Consider the following 21145-nt stretch of genomic DNA (forward strand, 5'->3'; position numbering starts at 1 on the left):
TTCATGCATGGAAAGACAAATATTCCTAAAGATGCCACTCTTCTCCAAATTAGATCTTGGAGGGAGACCTGGAATATGTAATTTATCATCCAAGGAAAATTTTAAATTGGGGCTCTTAGACCAACTCTGGAAAACATTGAAAAGAGATAATATTTCAGGTAGAATATTTTCTCAAGGAAAAGTTGATATTTATACAGGGATTTTTAAAAAGATTTTGTCTTAAGTAATCTCTATACCCAATGTGGGGCTTGAACTTACTATCCTGAGATCAAAAGTCACACGCTCCACTGACCGAGCCAGTGGGCTCCTCTATATGGTGACTTTTAATAGAGCCTAACCCATGAATGTTTTGTGCTCTTTATTGTCTTTATATACATAGTTTCCATTTCTTTGAAAGTATATAATTAAAGCTCAGACTTGGGGAAATCAGAACAAAAATTCATGAATGCCTATACTCAAATGTGCAATATACGTATTTGAGTTCTTGAAACGCATGTACTCTCCCAATATTCCAGACATGATAAGAATTTTGGAAGTATCCACCTCCTGCTGGAGCTGGCTCCCCAGTGTGTGCCGGTCTGATAGTACACTCCGTGACCTGCCATCAATATGCTTGAGCAATCCGGGTATAAAGTAAAATCATTGCCTAAATCTTTTAGCGTCTGCCAGCAATGTGGAAGTGTATAGCAAATCCTGCAATTGGCCAAATTCCTATAAGCACCAAAATCAGGGTTAGCTCGCAAGGATGCTATTGGGTAATCGAATTAAACAATAAGCTCTCTGTTCTATGACAAGGCAGATACTCCTTCCACTGCCTCCAGCCCCAGTAGTATCCAACAAACATGAAATTTAACTCTTTTTTTTTTAATCTTTATTTATTTTTGAGAGAGAGACAGACAGACTGTGAGCGGGGAAGGAACAGAGAGGGAGACACAGAATCCACAGCAGGCTCCAGGCTCTGAGCTCTCAGCACAGAGCTCGACGCGGGGCTCGAACTCACAAACCATGAGATCATGACCTGAGCCCAAGTTGGACGCTTAACCAACTGAGCCACCCAGGTGCCACAAGAAATTTAACTGTTGATGAAGTAATACTCTTGGTGGCTTTATAGGCTACTAGGAGCTTTTCTTTCTCTGAAAATACTGAGGTGGACTAGTTAAACTGGCATGGTTAATTTAACTCCCGTTGACCCTTTAAGACACAGCTTAGATGTTACCTTAAACCTTCCTTAGATCTTTTCACCAGCAGTAGAAAATAACCCTCAAGAAGTTCCTTTGCAATACCTGTATCTTATGAATTACATCATTTGTGTATGTCACTGTCTAGTATTGGCCTGGGAGCCCTTATCCTAAACTGTGGTATGCCCAGTGTCTAATAAAGAGCTCAGAATGTGGTAGGTGCTCAAATGTTTACTCGATGAATGAAAACTTTCTATTGCCACCAAGTTTATTCTGGGCCGATCTTGGTCCTGCGGCTTGCTGACGTCTTCTCAGTGTAGTGGTGGGCGGTGGGGGAAGTGTTGCTACCAGGAGACTCCCCAAGAGGTTGCACAAAGGAATACCACTTTGGGGGATTGAGGGTTTGGTCTTCATCTGTACAGGTTCAGAAAAATGAGGGATCAGGACATTTTATCTATTCAGAGGCTCTTTTTCTCAAGTATGTAATGGGAGCTTTCTCTCAGTGTGACATTCTACTGGGCACTGGTAATACAGGAGTTTGATGGGCACAGTCCTCACCCTCACTTCATTTATCACCTGGTTGCGGGAAAGAGTCAATTAAGCCTTTATACCGCAGAGTGGGGCTGACTCGGGATGAGTAGTACAGCCTGATAGGGATGGATAACGTGGTGCATCTAAGACACTCTGGGCACCAGAGAGGCTTCCCGGAGGGACCACTCGCAATACGTTCTTTCCAGAACACAGCTCTTGGGCCTGATTTACAAAGTCAAAATGTCCCTTTATTAACAATAAGCAAGGGAAGTGGTTCAGTGAATGGAAATGCACACATATTTACATTCACTCTCTGTAGTCAGATCCACAGAGGGAGCCAGATTCTAATGGTAAAGTTGTTTGGCAAGACATCAACACAGTTTTCCCTGTTCAAAGACATTTGGATGATGGGGCCACCATCCCCACACTAGGAGTTAGGCTTGTGAATAGGGCCATTATTTTTGAAGTTCTCTTTTCTTTTTTGACTAGGATTCTCTCTCCCCCCCAAACATTGCCTAGATGGTTTTATGAGCCAGGCTTTCCTGACTCTCCCTTTTCTAGGTTTCTATTCTTCTTCTTCTCTTTTTTAATGTTTATTTATTTTTGAGAGAGAGAGAGAGAGAGAGAGAGAGAGAGAGAGAGAGAGACAGAGCACAAACAGGGGAGGGGCAGAGAGAGAGGCAGATACAGAATCCAAAACAGGCTCCAGGCTCTGAGCTGTCAGCACAGAGCCCGATGCAGGGCTCGAACTCGTGAGCTGTGAGACCACGACCTGAGCTGAAGTCGGACACCCAACCGACTGAGCCACCCAGGTGCCCAAAGGTAGGCACAATTCTTAACAGATGACAATTCCTTGAGCAAATGTGAAAATAATTAATGAAGACAGACTACGGGGTATCTTTTTAAGACTCAGAAAGAAAAAAATGATGGCCCCTGAAAACCTAAAATATAACCCCAACAATGGATCCCAGCAAAGTGCTTTATAGAGCTTTCGACTAAGGCTTGCCAGTGACCCTTTGGAAGACATTTAAGATAAAAATCAAAACAAAGAAAGGGTATATGAAAAACAATCAGGTTAGTCTGACCCAAGGAATATGAGAACGATCCAAGACCTAAAGGGCCAGGCAGAAGCTATTTGTCTCACCAGTGTTGAAAGCTATGCATCACCTCTGCTATGCTATATTCCTTAGAAGCCACTTACTAAGCCTGGCCCACACCCAAGAGGAGGGGAATCAAACTCCACCTTTTGAAGAAAGGAGCATCAAAGAACTGTGAACAGATTTAAAAACCACCATTGCCTACATTAAAGATGTTATAGGTCCTCTAAAATTCACATTTCTCTCAGGAGCAGTAATAGCTATGTTTCTCTTGAGCAACCACTTTGTTTTTATGTTACAGTGTTGTGAATCACTCTGTAAATTGTGTTTTCCTCTTTTTTCAGCTGTCAAGAAGCTCAGAATAAAAATTTGGCTCACCTCCAGCTTGTGTACAAGACCTCAAGGCATGTGTTCTATGGATTCAAGTCACCCATGACTTCATCTTCTTTTTCCTTTCCTACTTTCACTCTCATTTCCCTCCCCCCCTTTTATACTTACGAATGAATGAATAACATGATATAGATCTATACATCTACATACACACGTGTGTTGTGGCATATGGTGTATATGTTTACAAGCAACCTAAATCCCTTTTGAAATAAGAACATGTATAAATAAAATAAATACAGTATTTTTCATCTTTTAAGACTTGAGGTAAGTTAGTTCTTTTGTTTTCTTTCTTTCTTTTTAATGTTTATTTATTTTTGAAAGAGAGAGAGAGAGAGAGAGAGAGGGAGGGGCAGGGAGGGGCAGAGAGGGGGAGACTGAAGATTCCTAGCAGGCTCTGTGCTGACAGCAGAGAACCTGATGTAGGGCTTGAACTCCCGAACTGTGAGATCATGACCTGAGCCGAGGTCAGACACCTAACTGACTGAGCCACCCAGGTGCCCCTTGTTTTCTTAACAAAGATAATTACTGACTTTCCCCCCATACATACTTATACTCAAACAATACGGAAAACCATGAGGTAAACATACTCCCAAATCTCACCACCCAGGGAAACACATTATTAACATTTCGGTCAATATCCTTCTAAATATCTGTTTATAAACATACAGGCAATTCTACACAAATGGATTTTTTTATTGAAGTATCACTGACACACAATGTTATATTAGTTTCAGGTGTACAATAGAATGATTTGACAAGTCTATACATTTATGCTATGCTCACCACAAGTCACCATACAGTGCTGTTACAATACCAATGACTATATTCCTATGCTGTACCTTTCATTCCTGTGACTTAATTCATTCCACGACTGAAAGCCTGTACCTCTCACTCCCCTTCACTCCTTTTGCCCATCTCCCATCCCTCCCAAATGGAATTTTAAAAAATGTTTATTTATTTGAGAGAGAGAGAGAGAGAGTGTGTGTGCACAAGTAGGGGGAAGGGCAGAGAGAGAGGGAGAGAGAGAATCCCAAGTAGGCTCTGCACTGTCATCGCAGAGCCCCACGTGGGGCTGGCCCCCACAAACTGTGAGATCATGACATGAGCCGAAATCACGAGTCAGATGCTTAACCAACTGAGCCACCCAGGCACCCCTGGAATGGTTTTTTTTTTTTTTTTTTTTTTTTTTTTAAGTAAGCTTTACAGCCAACATGGGGTTTGAACTCACAATCTGGAGGTCAACAGTTGCATGTTCTACTGACTTAGCCAGCCAGGCGCCCCTGGAATTTTTATTTTATTTTTAAAAAATAATTTTTTTAAGTTTGTTTATTTATTTAGAGACAGCGCAAGCAGGAGAGAGGCAGAAAGAGGGAGAGAAAGAATCCCAAGCAGAGCTCTATCTCAAGAAATTTGAGGTCACGACCTGAACGGAAATCAAGAGCTGGCACCTTAACTGACTGAGCCACCCAGGCGCTCCTGGAATTTTTTTTTTTTTTTTTTTTTTTAAAGCTCACTATGCTATGTATATTTTCTAGGTCATATTTTAAAAATGTTGATCATTCTTAGTAGCTGCATGGTGTTCTATTGTACCATAATTTAACTACTGTGCATTTTAACATTCCATTCCCTGAACAGGTTTGAAAAAGCATTACCCACACATTTATTATGCATCTTGCTGGGAATTTTACCTTTAAGAAGGTGAGGCATGGTGGCTGAGACCATCAGCTTTATATAGAATCTGGGTATGAGTTCATTATCTACTGCTCTAGTTTTGAAATCTCAAAGCTGGACTGAGGTGTTCTGCCCATGAAAGAAAATACAGGTACTTTTCCCCAAATTTACAGAAATAATTAAAATTCATAGATGGAATTTCCACAATATTGAAATTTACTCTCAGGTCTATTATTAAATTTTTAGCGTCTGATACCACTGTTTTGTATTCAACTCTAATAAAAAATGGTAAAGGATTTACACAAATTTTCATAATGAGTTAATTATCAGAATTTCATGAGGTCTGTGACTTTCAGCGACTCGGTCCTTAGAGATCTGGTTCCATCAGATGGAAACAGGGAATATTTCTGAGCAAAACTGCACCTCCCGCCCCAATCCTGTCAAGAAAATAAAATCGATTCCGCAAACTCCGTTTAAAAATTTCAGTAACGAAACGACTAGCGGAGAAAATAGGATACATTCAACATGTATTAAGTATGGAGAACTGTGTTAGAAGACCGGGCGGTTCAGTCAAGGTGAATAGGACACAGCACCCACCCCGCAGCTCGGGACAGGTAAACAGCTCTGGTAGAAGAGCAGGACTCGGGGCAGGTGTCCCAGCCAGAGACCTCAAATTCTGAAAGCTAGTCCATCTCTCCCGCCGCGAAGGTCACGATTTCCCCTTATCCCTAAATAATTTAGCATCAATTCCGAAGAGGAGCAACAGAAATAAAAACACAACAACGTATGCCCACTCAGCTCCCTCCCAAACACTGCAATATTTCTAAACTTTTCCCTCAGGATAATAAAGAGTACCTTCCGGTACCGATTCATCGATTCCAGAAAACTACAAGTCCCAGTAGGCTGCATGTGCAGCTCAGAGGATAGTCTCCCCGTTTCAGAATGCCGCCTTATGCTCCAATCCTGAGCTGGGTCTGTGAGCCGTGGCCGCGCGGCCTGCTGGGACTTGCAGTCCGCTTCAGAGTCCCTCTCCCTGTCTGCGCAGGCTCGCGCGGCCTGTGTTCGCCCTTCGGCCCTGCAAAAGCCCAGCCCAGGCTTCAATGCTCCCCACCCCCATCCCGCTCCATCCCCTCGGGGGCCAACCTCCTCCGGTCACGTGGCAAGCTTTCATGCGGCGATTGGCCGTGGGGGTTCAGGGGCGGGGCGCGGGGGCCCTGAAAGGTTCCGTGCCCCTTGTCGGGCCGCTTGTTTGGCTGCTGCCGTCACCTCATGGCGACGCGAGTAGAGGAGGCAGCGCGGGGAAGAGGCGGCGGCGCCGAAGAGGCTATTGAAACCGGACGGGGCGGACGGCGACGCAGCCCGCGGCAGAAGGTCAGTGTGGGAGGCGTCCGCGTTGTTGCCGGCAGGGGAAATGCTCGGGCTAGCTCTTTCGGGGTCCACATCTTCGCTCTCTCCGGTTACCTTTAGCCACGGGACGAACATCCGGCCCTTTTCCCTCCCGGGGGTGACGACAGTGGGAGCAGGTGGGGGGGGACTGGGACCGGGATGGATGGGGTGGGAGGAAGCGACGGTTGGGGTTTCGAGACGCGTGGCAGACGCGGGGAGAGGGCAGGGGGCGCAGCCCCGTGTGAGGGGGAGGGGGTGCGAGGCGGGGGCGCACCAGGTGTGACAGCCACGTGCGGCCGGCGCCGGGGAGCCCCGGTCGCCAGGTGTTCCTTCTCCCAGCCCCCGCCCTCGGCGTGTTCTCGGTGCTCCCTGTGTTCCCCGCGCTGGGCGCCGCCGTCGGGGGGCTGCCCGGGTCAGTGACCGGTCCTGCTCTTACCGGGCAGGTGCGCAGGGCGCGCTGCGGGGTGCGCCGGGGCGGCGCGGGCGAGGCTGTTGCGCAGTAAGATAACCGCGCGGGAGCCGGGGTTGCACTGCGCCCCCCTTCCCCCGCCCCCTCTGCGCTCCCCGCCACTGCGCGGGCGGGCGAGCGCCGCGGGGCTGGGAGGACCGTTCGGCTCCCGGCCCTGGGGCTCATCTCTGGGCGCCACCGGCCTGGTTACACGTGGGGCCGGCGATGGGAAGACGATGCTGGAGGACCTGGGTCCCGCAGAGTTGGGGGCAGCATCGCGTGATAGCCGGTCTTCCCATTTTAGCCTCCCTCCTCCTTCTTGCTCTTTATTTCCCCTCCTTTTTTTTTTCTTTCCTTTTTTTCTTTTTCTTTTTTTTGGGGGGGTGAACGGAAACTTGACCGCCTCCCCCACCCTGGCCTTTGGTCTCTGTTAATCTGGGAGGCAGGCTGGACCGTTCCCCTTGCCTTACTTGACTCACGTCAAGGAGTTTTCAGTGTCTCCCTGGATACAGGAAAATCGAGACCTTCAGAATGGGAGAATTCCACTTGTTCTGGAGTCAGTGGGTGGAGTTCGAAAAAGATTGCACAACAAATGGGGTACAGGGCTTTCAGGACCCAGGAGTGGAAATCCGCAGGGTAAGGCGCTGGAAAGGTGAAAACCCTGTCTCTTTTTCCTTACAGTGGAACATATCGAAACGTTCAACCTGTTGGACGTCCTGCTTGATCACTCGGGGCTGTTTAATATTACTTAGTTATGTGTTTGAATACTCTCAAAAATCACCCCTGTGTGAAATTACGAAATATTTTTCTAATGCGAATTTACCATCTTGAAAAAGAACAAAGGTTTGGTTTACATCTGAGCAAAGTGTCAAGAATTGGCTTTGGGGGGCCTGTTTCTAAGGTCGGGTATTTTCATGTCTTTCTGCATAAGGGTGTTACTACTTCTCAGTTACTTCTTTTTCTCTCCCTCTCTTTGTACTGTAAAATAAAGATCCAGTACTTGAAGGAATGAAAGAGAAGCTGTGGACCGAATGTACTCTAGGGATTCAGAACTGTCACTTTGGACACTTCATTTATTCCCTGAGAGTGGGGAGCCAATCTCAGTGTTTGATTTCATAGGCCTCCCAGGGGAGGACTCCGATTAAAAAGCCACTACAGTTGAGGACATAAGTTCCCTTTTATGCCACTGGGATAAGGACCAGAAGTCTGAATTAGGAACTGAGGTTTAATCAACTAGCATTTTAAATGACCAAGATAAGAGGTAACGACCCTTTGAGGCAGCACTCTGGGTTACAGCTGGATATGAATAGTCATGTGTGTCTGTACTGTCTCATTTTTGTTTACTTATCTCATGTACCTTTTTTTTTTTTTTTTGCTCATGTTTTTCTGGGCATCATTTTTCCTTTTGATTTCCACTTGACTATGACATGGAATTGAAATACATGATTAAGTATTAGTTTTTGAATTTTCGTTTAAAAAAAACTAGGTGACTATCTTGTGTCTGCAAAAATCACTTGTTTATGACCCTTAATTTTTTTTATTTTCTCTGGGTTATCAACTTGAAAAATATATTCCTAATTATAACTTGACTTGTACTCTATTTTCAGGAAGCACAAATGATGTTTAACTAATTGGCATGTTTTCAAAATATTGAAAGAATTAAAGGAAAAGTGGTCACTTTGGTTACATTATGGGACTTAAAGTGAAAAACAATCGCAGATGGGCTTTATTGGTTCCTAGTTGTTTGAACCATCTACTTAGTCCTTCACCAGCTCAGTTAATTGTGTCATTGTTTCATAACTACATTCATTGAATAGTCTCTTGAGGTAACTCTTTTCTTCTGAAGTTAATACTCGTACATTTCTAGGGATCTCTTGAATTGTCTAAAGTGCTGTCTGACATGATGATAGTCACTAGCTGCATGTGGTGGTTTAAATATTAATTGAAATTGAATAAAATTAAATATTCCATTCCTCATCCATACTAGCTACATTTCAAGTGTTTAGTAGCCAGTGTGGCTAGTGGCTACTGTATTAGAGCAGATCAAAAATATTTACATCATGGCATAAAATTGTGTTTGACAGCATTGGTCTGAAAAGATAGGATATACGCGGTCATGTATTCCAGGCATTTTTTACCCTCTTCCGTGGGCCTCTTGTCTACGCTTGGCTCCGGAGAGTCCATTCTGCTAGTCTTCTGGCGGTTTTCTCCAGGCATTTTTTAGAACACCAAGATCATTACTTTCTAAATTTCTATATAGTATTTGTTTTAGAAGGTTGAATTTTTAAAAAATTCATACTCTTTTTGAGCAGTTTTAGGTTACAGAAAAATCGAGCATAAATTACAGAGTTCCCATACATTCCCTCACACAGCCCGTTACCCCTATTATTTACATCTTGCAGTAGTATGGTGCTTTTGTTAGAATTGGTGAGTCAATTTTGATACATCGCTATTAACTAAAGTCCATAATTTGCATTGGGGTTCATTCTTCGGGTTATACATTCAGAGAGTTTGGACAAATGTATAATGTCATGTATCTACCATTATAGTATTCTATGGAATAGTTTTCACTGCCCTGAAAATCCGCTGTTTATCCCTCCCTCTATTCCCTCCAGACTACTGGCAGCCACTGATCTTTTCACTGTCTCTGTAGTTTTGCATTTTTCCAGAATGTCTAAGGTAGGTTTTTTTTTTTTTTTTCCCAGTACTAAATTTTTGCTTGGGAATATTAAAAATTATTTAACTACTGTTAAACTTATTTTTAGGTCAGTAAACCATTTGGAAGGATAAAGATAGGTAACCAAGGCTCAAATTAGCAAAATCTTACACCTACATAGTGCCCCATAATTTTTACAGCATATTTGCACATACGTTAACTCTTTCAGCATTACTGGATGCTATGGAGAAGGCTGGGCAGCTGTCGTTGCCCTCATTTAAAGATGACAAACTACTCAGCAAGGTCTAATAATTTGCCCAAGGGATGAAGCCGAGTCTGGAACCCAATACCCTTTCATCTAGACTGTGGTAATAAGTACTGTACTATCAGGTGAATAGTATGGATTTTGGAGTCAAGACTCTTGACTCTGCCATTTACTAGCTGTGCAAGCTTGGGTGAGTTTCTCAATCTTTCTGAGCCTCCATTGCATCATATGTAAAGTGATGATGATGCTAACACCTACCATATAGGATTGTTGTGAAGAGTAACAGTTGATGGAGAGTGTTCAGCACAGTCCTGGGACTGGGCATGTAGAATTTTATTTGATCTGGCAGGGAGAATATATGAAAGATCCATTCCTCTTGCTTTTAGTGTGCTATTAATTTTGTAAATCCATCTTCCAACCTTTGTATTCTTCTCTCTTCCCAGAATCTCTCTGTGATAGATGAAATGAGGAAAAGTCCAGTCAGGGTGTAGCAAGAGTGTGGGGTAGGAAGAAACCATTTCACTATTTTGTTTTTTCTCCCCAGTTGTGGATTTGAATATCCACTCTTTTGGCACAGAGATTAAATAATAAGAATCGAAGTGATCTTCTATTGACAACATTGTTGTCTGTCATCAAACTTCGGTAAATTTCGTTTTCAAGGGGAACCAAAGAGGCAGCAGTAATGAGAGCAGACCAGATATAACACATTCCTTTACTAATACCATGTTTTTAGATCTTAATATGCCACATTTGTTTACTGTTACTGGAAGATGTTTTGTATATTATGTGTTTCATTTATATCGGTCATGACTAGAGAATTTTTTTTCTCAATTGAAGTATAGTTGACACACAATGTTACATTAGTTTCAGGTGTACAACTTAGTGATTCAGCAAGTCTGTACTTGATGTTGTGTTCACCACAAGTGAAGCTACCCTCTGTCACCATACAGTGCTGTTATAATACCTTTGACTGTATTCCTTATGCTGTACCTTTCATTCTGGTGACGTATTCATTCCATAACTAGAAGCTTGTACCTCTCACTCCCCTTCACCCATTTTGCCCATCCCCACCCCCCTCCCCTCTGGCAGTCCTCAGGTCTCTGTATTTATGGATATGTTCGTGCTTTTTATTTATTTTTTTTTAGATTCCACATACAATGAAGTCATGGTATTTGTCTTTGACTTACTTCACTTACCATAATGCCCTCTAGCACCATACAGTTGATTAGAGAAATTTTATGGAGGAATGTATATGTCAAATCTAGATGTCATGAAACAGGGTGTGTATGATTTGCTTTTGTGTGGAATTCTTCACAGAAGGATTCACTAAATAGATTTTTCAATAGATGTTCTGTTCAGATTTTAACACTTTACAGAGAGGTGTGTTTCAAAGGAAAGAAATTTGAGTCCTCACTGTTTCCTGCAGTGTGCTGGGAATTAAAATGTGCTTCCATTCTAGTGTCTGCAGAGTAGGTGGTATCCCCAGGTGTATAGATACGACATCTGAGGCTCAGTCAAAAAACAAAAAAACTTGCCTAAATAACATAGCACAGAGTTGGTGAAGTTGGCCCAGCGTTGATATATAATTGTGCAACTGATAGGCCCTACTGCATGGACAGTTTCTGCTTACCTAGCAAGTTTTAATCTAATATCCCAAAGAAACTCCTTTACCTTTTCCTCCCCTTCCCAGTCCTTTTCCCTTCCCTCAATTCTTTTTTGCTTGGTTTTAAACTAATTATCACTCATATGCCATGTGTCTTGTGTTTTCAGCGCATTTCTCGATGGTCAATACAAACATCCACCTTGTTAAATGTAAGCAAAACTTGGTGGTGGGTGAAAAGAGAAATAATTTTTGCTAAATGAAAACAGATTATAAAGGGTGGGTCGGATCTTTGGGGGTATAGAAAAGCTATTGTAATCTAGGAAGTTTTGAGGGGAGTTTTGAGCCTTACAGGTTTCATAGCTTTTGTTTCATGGTCGACTTTAAGATAAATGATAAAGAATGCTTTAATTCCCCGCAGAAACACCTCTAAATGTAATTTGGACAAATGAAAAGAGGGTTTAGAAAGTCCTTTTTTTAAAAACCTATCTTTTTTTTTTTTTTTAATGTTTATTTTGAAAGAGAATGACTGCGCACACATGAGCAGGGGAGTGGCAGAGAGAGAGGGAGGGAGAGAGAATCCCAAGCAGGCTCTGTGCTCAGCGCAGATCTCACAAACTGTGAGATCATGACATGAGCCGAAATCAAGAGTCTGGTGCTTAACTGACTGAGCCACCCAGGCTCCCCTAAATTACCTGTCTTAAAGTCCACACAACACAGTGTTAACAAAGAACTAAAGTGGTCTGGGTAAGTAGGACAGGAAAAAAGAAATAGCTTGATGTTCAGAGGTGCATCATAGTTGGTAAATGTGGAGCTGGTGAAGTGTGACTTCATGAAATTGGGATGGGGTGTTCCATTTAGGTAACTCATAAAAGTAGGAGATCATTTTACATCTCAGGAGTCTGTGGCTTGAAGATGCTAATTTTGTGACCCAGGCCCTTCCCCTCTGCAAAATCGGTCAAGTCCAAGCATATTTCAGTAGCTTTGGGCATTAAAATTTTTGGGTTTCCTGATACTTTAGCTTCCTAGATAGGTGTTTAAGTTAATGCAGGTATCTCTCAGATTGCAGATTATCATTGGGTTACAGTTTTAGAGCTAGAAGTGATTTTACAAATCAGAGTCTAGCACCCTTTATTTTTATAAAATAAATAGCCATAGAAGTTACACGTGAAATCTAATGCCATCATCCTTGTTTTAAAAGGCAAATGATGTGCACATTCTAATATAGATGTTAGCACCTACCACTGGAGATGGTAACACTACTGCCAGGGAGGCCATAAGGCTACAGAAGCTGTGTCGCAACTTAGACCTTTTCCGGATCTGTTTGCTCACTCTTGGCTTCTTCACCAGTGGGGGAAATCAGGTTCCCTCATCCTAACTTCAGCACTGGTTTCCCTCTTTCTCATTTACTATTAATGCCTCCATGTGCTCTCCGTCCTCCAAACATATTGCAACAGATCATCCTGGAGCCTTTTGCTGCCAAAAATTAGGAGTTGGGACAACTAGCACTTACTACCTCCAATTTTTATCCCTCCTCAGAACTCTTATTTCTCTGGCTTTATTTATGTTTTAATTTATTCATTATTTGGGTAACTACTTTATTGAGGTATAACTCACATACCATACAATTCACCCACTTAAACGATACAGTTCAGTGATTTTTAGTGTATTCACAGAGTTGTGTGACCATCACCACATTTATTTTATTTTTTGAATTGGGAAGTCTTCCCCCCCTTTTTTTTTTTAATACTTACTTTTGAGAGAGAGCAAGCAGGGGAGGGGCAGAGAGGGGGACAGAGGATATGAAGCAGGTTCCATGCTGACAGCATCGCAGGGCTCGAACTCATGAACCATGAGCTCATGACCTGAGCTAAAGTTGGATGCTCAACTGACTGCACCACCCATGTGCCTCAACATATTAATTTTTGTTTTAATGTTTTTTAAATTTATTTTTGAGAGAGTGTGAGCAGTGGGGGGGACAGAGGATCCGAAGCAGGCCCCACGCTGACAGCAGGGAGCCCATGTGGGGCTGGAACTCAGGAACCATGAGTCATGACCTGAGCCAAAGTCGGACACTCAACCTACTGAGCCACCCAGGTGCGCGCGCCCCCCCCCCCCCACGTTTATTTTTTAATATAACCTTGGAAGAACGTATTCTCTGGAATGATACAGAGAAAACTAAGAATTCAGTCTCTGCTTTCCAAGCCCTAGGTTCATGACTGAACACAAACTAGCTAAAATTGCCTTATCAAGTGAGCCTATTTGTTCATCATACCTGCCTGTAAGACAGTTCTGAGGATTAAATGAGGTGAAGCGTATCAAGTACTGTTGGAGAGGTTTCTGAATGAGCCAGAGGAAATGGCACTCCTCTCCCTGTTCACACTAGGTCCTGTGGCCATGTTCTCTAGAGATGGATCTGTTTGGTTAAGGGTGCCAAGATAAGGACCTCCCTTAGACCATGGTTTGGCCAAGCTGGGCTTTTAGTCTGTCTCTCTTCCTGTTCTGCCACAGCCAGGACAGCAGTTCTCAAACTTTTTGGTTTCAGAATCTTTTTTGAGAACCCCAAGGTGCTTTTGTTTTTGTGGGTTACAGCTAGTATTTCACATATTAGATACTAAAACAAATTTTAAATTATTATTCATTTAAAATGAACTAATGTTGTACCAGTTATCTATTGTTGTATAACTTAGTGCTTGAAACAACATTTATGATCTCACTGTTTCTATAGGTCAGGGGTGTGGGTGTGGCTTAGCTGGGTCCTCTGCTTTAGGATCTTGTGGACTATTGTCATCTGAAGGCTTAATGGGGATGGATCCATGTCCTAGTTCACTCATTGTAATTGTTGGCAGGATTCAATTCCTCATGAGCTGTTGGATCGAGGCCTCCCTTGGTTCCTTGCCACATGGGCCTTTCCATCTGCATCTCACAACATGGCTGCTGGTTTCATCAGAATGAGCAAGAATGTCAGCACAAGAGAAGGAAGTTGCAGTCTTTTGTCACATAACCATACAAGTGACATCCCCTCACTTTTGCCAGATTCTTCATTAGAAGTTAGTCACTAGGTCTAGCCACATTCGAGGGGAGGGGATTATACAAGGTTGTGAATATGAGGAGGATCACTGGGATCATTGGGAACCATGTCAGAAGCTGCCTACCACATATTAACCTAATGTTTTTTGAAAATTAAAAATTATTGATTTTCCAAAGTAAAAGAACAGACTCCTAAATACAGAGAACAAACTGGTGTTGCCAGAGGGGATGTGGGTGGGGTAATGGGTGAAATAGATCAAGGGAATTAAAGTGAGAAGAATGGCATTCTTCTCTGCCCCTCCCCCACTCATGCTTTGTCTCTCTCTGTCTCAAAAATAAACATTAAAAAAAATTGGTTTACCAATTGTGTTGATTTTCCAAATGTTGACACATTTTGTTATATAATATCAAAATCCTGTTAATATCACCACTGATGTCCTCCGCAGAGTCTTTTTTTAACAATGTTATATTAGTTTCAGGTGTACAGCATAGTGATTTAATAATTCTATACATTACTTAGTGCTTATGACCTTAAGTGTAGCCTCCATATGTCACCGTACAGTGTTACTACAATATTATTGACTACATTCCCTATGTTGTACAGTAAAGTCTTAAGTATTGGGAAGCTGTCAAACTTATGGTAGCACATAGTTTTCAGAAATTCTCAATTTTGCTTAAAAACTCAATTGTTATCACTGGCAATAAATACTGTCAGTTGTTTGCCTTGAAGTAACAAGCTCAGTGTATATATTTTGGAGACTACATCTGCCAAATACCCAAGTCTGAATAAACAAGCACGGGTTGGTTATCTTTGAAAAAAAAGGTGATGAAAAAAGCTGCTGGTTGGGCTTATAATTCAAGCAACCACATTAGTGGTTTTCTTCAAGATCCACTCATGCTTTGGTGCGCAGCAGAAGTGCTTTATGTGTACTTTATGTGTTGCCACACAGAGATAAAAAGATGTGTAGCCATTGGTTGAGATTTAATAAAAATTCGTAATTTTTACTGTTTCCTCAAGGGCATTTTTAGTCGCCCCCCCCCCCCCACACACAACTTTGAGTACACGGTGTTGAAGAAAATGATGACTTAAGAGTTTGATGCCGCTACGTTGACTTTGTTCTAAGAAGGCAGCACTGGTATTATTTACTGCTTTTGTACCATTAGTGCAAATGTTAACACCAAAAGACAAATAATATCTCCATATTACTATGAAAATTATGTTTGAGCTTGCACACTACCGTGAAGGGTTCATGGGGACCATACTTTGAGAACCACTGTCCATGAGTTTTATTGGAAGTGGGCTCTGCTTTTCCTTGTTGTTTCCCAAGACAATTCTGTCAGAAGAGAATAGGTTTATTTTTCCTGGGCCTTTTCCTAAGACCTGTTCTAGGAATGTGGAATCCCAATTATTACTGACTCAAGTGCTTTATCTTGCTAAGGGGGCAATTCAGTAATCCTTAGCAACCAGAATTTTTTTTTTTTACAATTCCTAATGGCCAATATAAAGTTAGGTTTTATTTGCTAAAGGCTTAAAGAACATTCTAAACCAAAATACATTCATCATGATTCGTGAGTGTGTGTGTGCACGCGCGGGGGGGGGGGGCTAAAATATACATAACATAAAATTTACCATTTTTTAATGTTTATTTTGAGAGAGTGCATGTGTGCGCATGTGGGGGAGAGGCAGAGAGAGAGAGAGAGAGAGAGTGCACACGCGAGAACACCAGGCAGGCTCCTCGCTAAGAGTAGGGACAAGAGCAGGGACTGGATCTCATGAACCAGATCCTGGTGAGATCCTGAGCTGAAAGCAAGAGTCGGACGCTTAACTGACTGAGCCACCCAGGCGCCCCTAAAATTTACCATTTTAACCATACAGTTCAGTGGCATAAATTATATCAATTACGTTAACGGTGTTGTGCAAACAACACAATCATCCATCTCCAGAACTTTTTCATCTTCCCAAACTGAAATTCTGTATTCCATTCCCCCTGACCCAGACCCTGGCAACCATTATTCTATTTTCTTTCTCTGTGTATTTGACTACTGTCAGTATGTCATATAAATGGAATCATACAGTGTTTGTCTTTTTGTGTCTGGCTTTTTTTCACTTAAGATGATTCTTTTTTTGTAAGTTTATTTAAGTAATGTCTACACCCAATTTGGGGCTCAAACTCCTAACACCTACATCAAGAGTTGCATGCTCTTCCACCTGAGGCAGCCAGGTGCCCCGCCTTAACATGGTATTTTCAAGGTTCATCCATGTTCTAGCATGTGTCAAAATTTTCCTGTTTAAGGCTAAATAATATTCTAATGTATGTATTATATGCCACATTTCATTTATCTGTCCGTGAACACTTGGGTATTCGTCATGATTCTTAACTTCAAATGTGATTCTTTAGGACACCCCCCATAGAGGCATTACTTCCAAGCTCAGTAAATGCAGGTCTCAAATAACGGGCTTTTCCCCTCTTCCTACTTTTCTCCCTAGTTTATCTGTATAATGGGGTGATGTTCTCACTATCTTAGAACTGTAAGGTTAAAGTAAATAATGTACTTAAAATGTCTAGCGTATAACAATTAGTAAATGTTAGGTTTATTCTTTCCTTAGCCTTATGTATATTATGTTAACCCTGTTTTGTAAATTTCATGTATCTCAAACAGTAGACTTAGATTTTTTCAGTTTATTTTAATTGAGGTAAAATGGTAATATCACATATTAGTTTTAGATGTACAATGTAATAATTCAGCATTTGCATACACTACGAAGTGATTGTTACAATAAATCTATTTACCATCTGTCACCATACAGTTGACCTCCTTTACCCTTTTGCCCACCTCCAACTCCCTTCCTCTCTAATAACCACTGATCTGTTCTCTGTATCTATGAGTTTTGTTTTTTCGATTCCACATATAAGTGAAATCATAGGGTTTTTGTCTTTCTCTGACTTATTTCACTTAACATAATACCCTCTAGGTCCATCCATGTTGTTGCAAATGGAAAGATTTCATTCTTTTTTATGGCTGAATAATAACTGCATTGTGTATATACCACATCTTCTGTATCCATTCCTCCACTGATGGACACTTAGATTGTTTACTTATCTTGGCTATTGTAAATAATGCAGTGAACATAGGGATGCATATATCTTTTCAAATTTGTATTTTCATTTTCTTGAGATAAATACACAGAAGTGAAATAGCTGGATCATATGGTAGTTCTACTTTTTTTTTTTAATTTTTTAAATGTTTGTTTATTTTTGAGAGAGAGAGCACGAGCAAGGGAAGGGCAGAGAGAGACAGAGACAGAGAGAGAGAGAGAGACACAGAATCCAAAGCAGGCTCCAGGCTCTGAGCGCTCAGTGCAGAGCCTGACACGGGGCTCGAACTCACGAACTGTGAGATCATGACCTGAGCTGAAGTCGGACGCTTAACTGACTGAACCACCCAGGCACTCCCTTCAGTTTTTTTTTTTTTTTTTTAACTTATAAAGTGATTTGGCAGATATCCTAGCCATAGTTATAAATTGAGGCCAAGTTTAAATGAGATATTCCAATTTTCAGAATTGTTTTAAGAAGGAAGTAAATGAGAACTGCTACCCAGCCTCATGCTTAGTAGATCTTCTATAATCCAGTAGAAGATGTGTGTATAAAGATGGGACAGACCCAGAGGTGTAGAGCAGGGTGAAGGGAAAAGATGACATGAAACAGGAACTCTTGCCATCTTTAGACCTAATCTTGGGGGTGTATTGGTAGAATAATAGGTATAATACTGTGATGTCACCCCAAAATTAATCAAAATTAAATCAGTCAACTTCAAAGTTGTTTTTTTTTTTTACTGAAATTACTACATTCACATAATAAAAAATAAAATAGAACCAAAAAGTACAAAATTAAAAGTAAGCCTTCCTTCTTTTCCAGCTTCTAAACCCCCATCCATTGTGAACAATTTTGAGGATATCCTCAGAAAATTTTTACCAATATACTGGCTTGTATATGAATACTTCTTAAATTTATACTGAGACATTCATCCTGCACTAGATGTTTGTCTTTTTCCTTAGTTATACCTTGGAGATCTGTCCATATTTTATTTACTTACTCCTTTATTTTAGAGCATGAGAGAGAGGGAGAGAGAGAATCTTCCGTGGAGCTAGTCGTGGGGCTCAGTCTCATTACCATGAGATCATGACTTGAGACAAAGTCAAGAGTCAGATGCTTAACCAACTGAGCCACCCAGGCGCCCCTGAAGATCTGTGCATATTGATGCGGATCTGCCTTTTCTTTTGAAAAGCTGTGCAGTTCTACCTTGTATGGATGAGCATTATTTATTTAACCAATTCCTTACTGGTAGACAGGTGGTTTTGCATGGTAAGAGTCAGTAATTTGGTGAATAGCCTTTTTTGCCTTTGAGTGAGAATGTCTCTTGAATAAACTAGCCATGGAATCACTAGGTGAAAGTGAATATGTACTCAGACATTGGTAGATACTGCTAAATACCCCTACAAAATGAATACTCTGCTAATTTAGACTCCCCAGGACTGTACTGAGGGACATGTTTGCCCACGTGAAGGTTTGTTTTGTGGTAGGTTAAAGATTATTTATTTGCATTTCTTTGATCTTGAATGAGGTTAAATATGTTCTTTAACTGTGATCTGCTTGTTCACAAACTCTTGCAAATTGGGTCTCTGACTCATTTGAAGCCTGTACAAATGTGGCCTTTTGGCTGGTCCAATGTTTTCAGTTACTATTTAGTAGATTGATCTTCCTCTCCTTTAAAAAAATAAAATAACTTTTGTGCTTCTTGATTTATTTAGAAAGGGCTTTCCCATGCCAAGATTATGGAAAAAAATTTCACTTAGGACTTCTAGTGCTTTGTGGTTTTCATTTTTTTCAGTCTTGGTGCATCTGGAGGGATGCTACAGGATATCATTCTTTTTCTCCCAAATGGTTTGGAAAATATCGGAAATCACTTCTTTTCTTTTCTTTTCCTTTCTTTTCAAGTGATTTTATTGGTGAAATTTGTTTTGTTTGTTTTATTTATTTATTTATTTATTTATTTTTTAAGAGAGAGCGCACATGCACACTAGAGAGTGGGGGGAGGGGCAGAGAGAGAGGAGGATAAGAGGATCCAAAGCGGGACTCGATTTCACTAATGGTGAGATCATGACCTGAGCTGAGGTCTTAACTAACTGAGCTACCCAGGCAACCCAATCATTTTATTTTCTTTACCAATTTGAAATGACACCATTTAAAAAAATATAGTGAATTCCCACATATGGTTCTGCATGGTCTGTTTTGGAAGACAGTGCTATATAATTAGGAATTCTCAGACAAGTATTTCATGCCTGAGATAAAAATAAGGACTCATCTGTGGGAGTTTGTATTTTGACATATTAGGAGTTTATCGTCTTAAAGAATATAGGCATACTACAGAGACGTACACCAAAATATGCTTATATTCTAGTACACGGTAATATATCCTTTTATCTGTTAAAAATTAAAACTCTTTCATTTCATTTCTTTGTTCTAACACAGTAAATCTACTAAAGGAGGTATCGAGTTATCTAATGCATATCTTAAAGGCTTTGGTCCAAGATGATTGAAACAGAATTTTGAGATGAATGATTGATACAGTGTTAACTGTGTGGAAAAGTTTGCTATCCAGAATAATTCTTTTAAAGACTAAAATAGCTTTACTATATTAACTATTTTAAATGACTTATATAAAGCCAAAATCACTTTTCTAATTTAGAAAAGTACATGAAACCCCCACCAACTCCATCCACCTATTTAAGAAAATTAAAAAGCACATGAAAATGTACATTTTTAATAAGTTTGTAAAATTTGTATTTGGAAATGTAAAAGCTTCTCAGAATGGATATGTTTAGGAAGGAGGTTCATATTTTAAAAACCAACCAAGGCTGATAGTGGATGTCTGGAGAGATACAGAGTATCTTTGGTACGTTTCTGGATTTCCTCCTGCAGTCCTTCCTTTGCTGGCCTGCCCTGAGCCTGGTAAGTATGTACTCTTGTCCTCACATTCCTGTTTGGCAGTTGACACTCTTAGGGCAAATTATTAGAAACCTAGGGTTGAAGAGATTTTTAGACATAATTTAGTTTATCCTAAGACACAAAAAAGTAAAATAACAAAAACCTTAATGCCTTAAATAATCACTTAAAATTATTTAAAGATATCCTTACCTCCTGGGAATGCAAGCTGGTGCAGCCACTCTGGAAAACAGTATGGAGGTTCCTCAAAAAACTAAAAATAGAACCCAACGACCCAGCAATTGCACTATTAGGCATTTATCCATGGGATACAGGTGTGCTGTTTCGAAGGGACTCATGCATCCCCATGTTTATAGCAGCACTATCAGCAATAGCCAAAATATGGAAAGAGCCCAAATGTCCATCGATGGATGAATGGATAAAGAAGATGTGGTACATATATATAATGGAGTATTACTCGGCGATCAAAAAGAATGAAGTCTTGCCATTTGCAACTACGTGGATGGAACTGGAGGGTATTATGCTAAGTGAAATTAGAGAAAGACAAAAATATGACTTCATGTGAGGACTTTAAGAGACAAAACAGATGAACATAAGGGAAGGGAAACAAAAATAATATAAAAACAGTGAGAGGGACAAAACAGAAGAGACTCATTGAGAACAAACTGAGGGTTACTGGAGGGGGTGTGGGAGGGGGGATGGGCTAAATAGGTAAGGGGCACTAAGGAATCTACTCCTGAAATCATTGTTGCACTATATGCTAACTAATTTGGATGTAAATTTTAAAAAATTAAATTAAAAAAAAAAAAAAAAAAAGATATCCCTACCTCTGACTTAGGCCTGTGTCCCCTCCCTAAGTCCCAGAGTTAATCACTGCTAGAAATCTTA

At 41.0% G+C, this 21145-nt stretch overlaps 1 protein-coding gene across 2 annotated transcripts in view; it reads left to right on the top strand.

Annotated features, from left to right (window-relative positions):
• The first annotated feature begins 7137 nt into the window (after nucleotides 1–7137).
• The window catches only part of TXLNG (taxilin gamma), a 52503-nt gene continuing 38495 nt past the window's right edge, over nucleotides 7138–21145 (top strand). For both annotated transcript variants that reach the window (XM_042973751.1, XM_042973750.1), the window contains exon 1: nucleotides 7138–7337. In XM_042973751.1, the coding sequence (XP_042829685.1) occupies nucleotides 7233–7337 (105 nt within the window). In that variant the 5' untranslated portion in view covers nucleotides 7138–7232. The remainder of the gene's footprint in view (nucleotides 7338–21145) is intronic.

The sequence above is a fragment of the Panthera tigris genome, chromosome X (assembly GCF_018350195.1).
Source record: "Panthera tigris isolate Pti1 chromosome X, P.tigris_Pti1_mat1.1, whole genome shotgun sequence".
Taxonomy (NCBI): domain Eukaryota; kingdom Metazoa; phylum Chordata; class Mammalia; order Carnivora; family Felidae; genus Panthera; species Panthera tigris.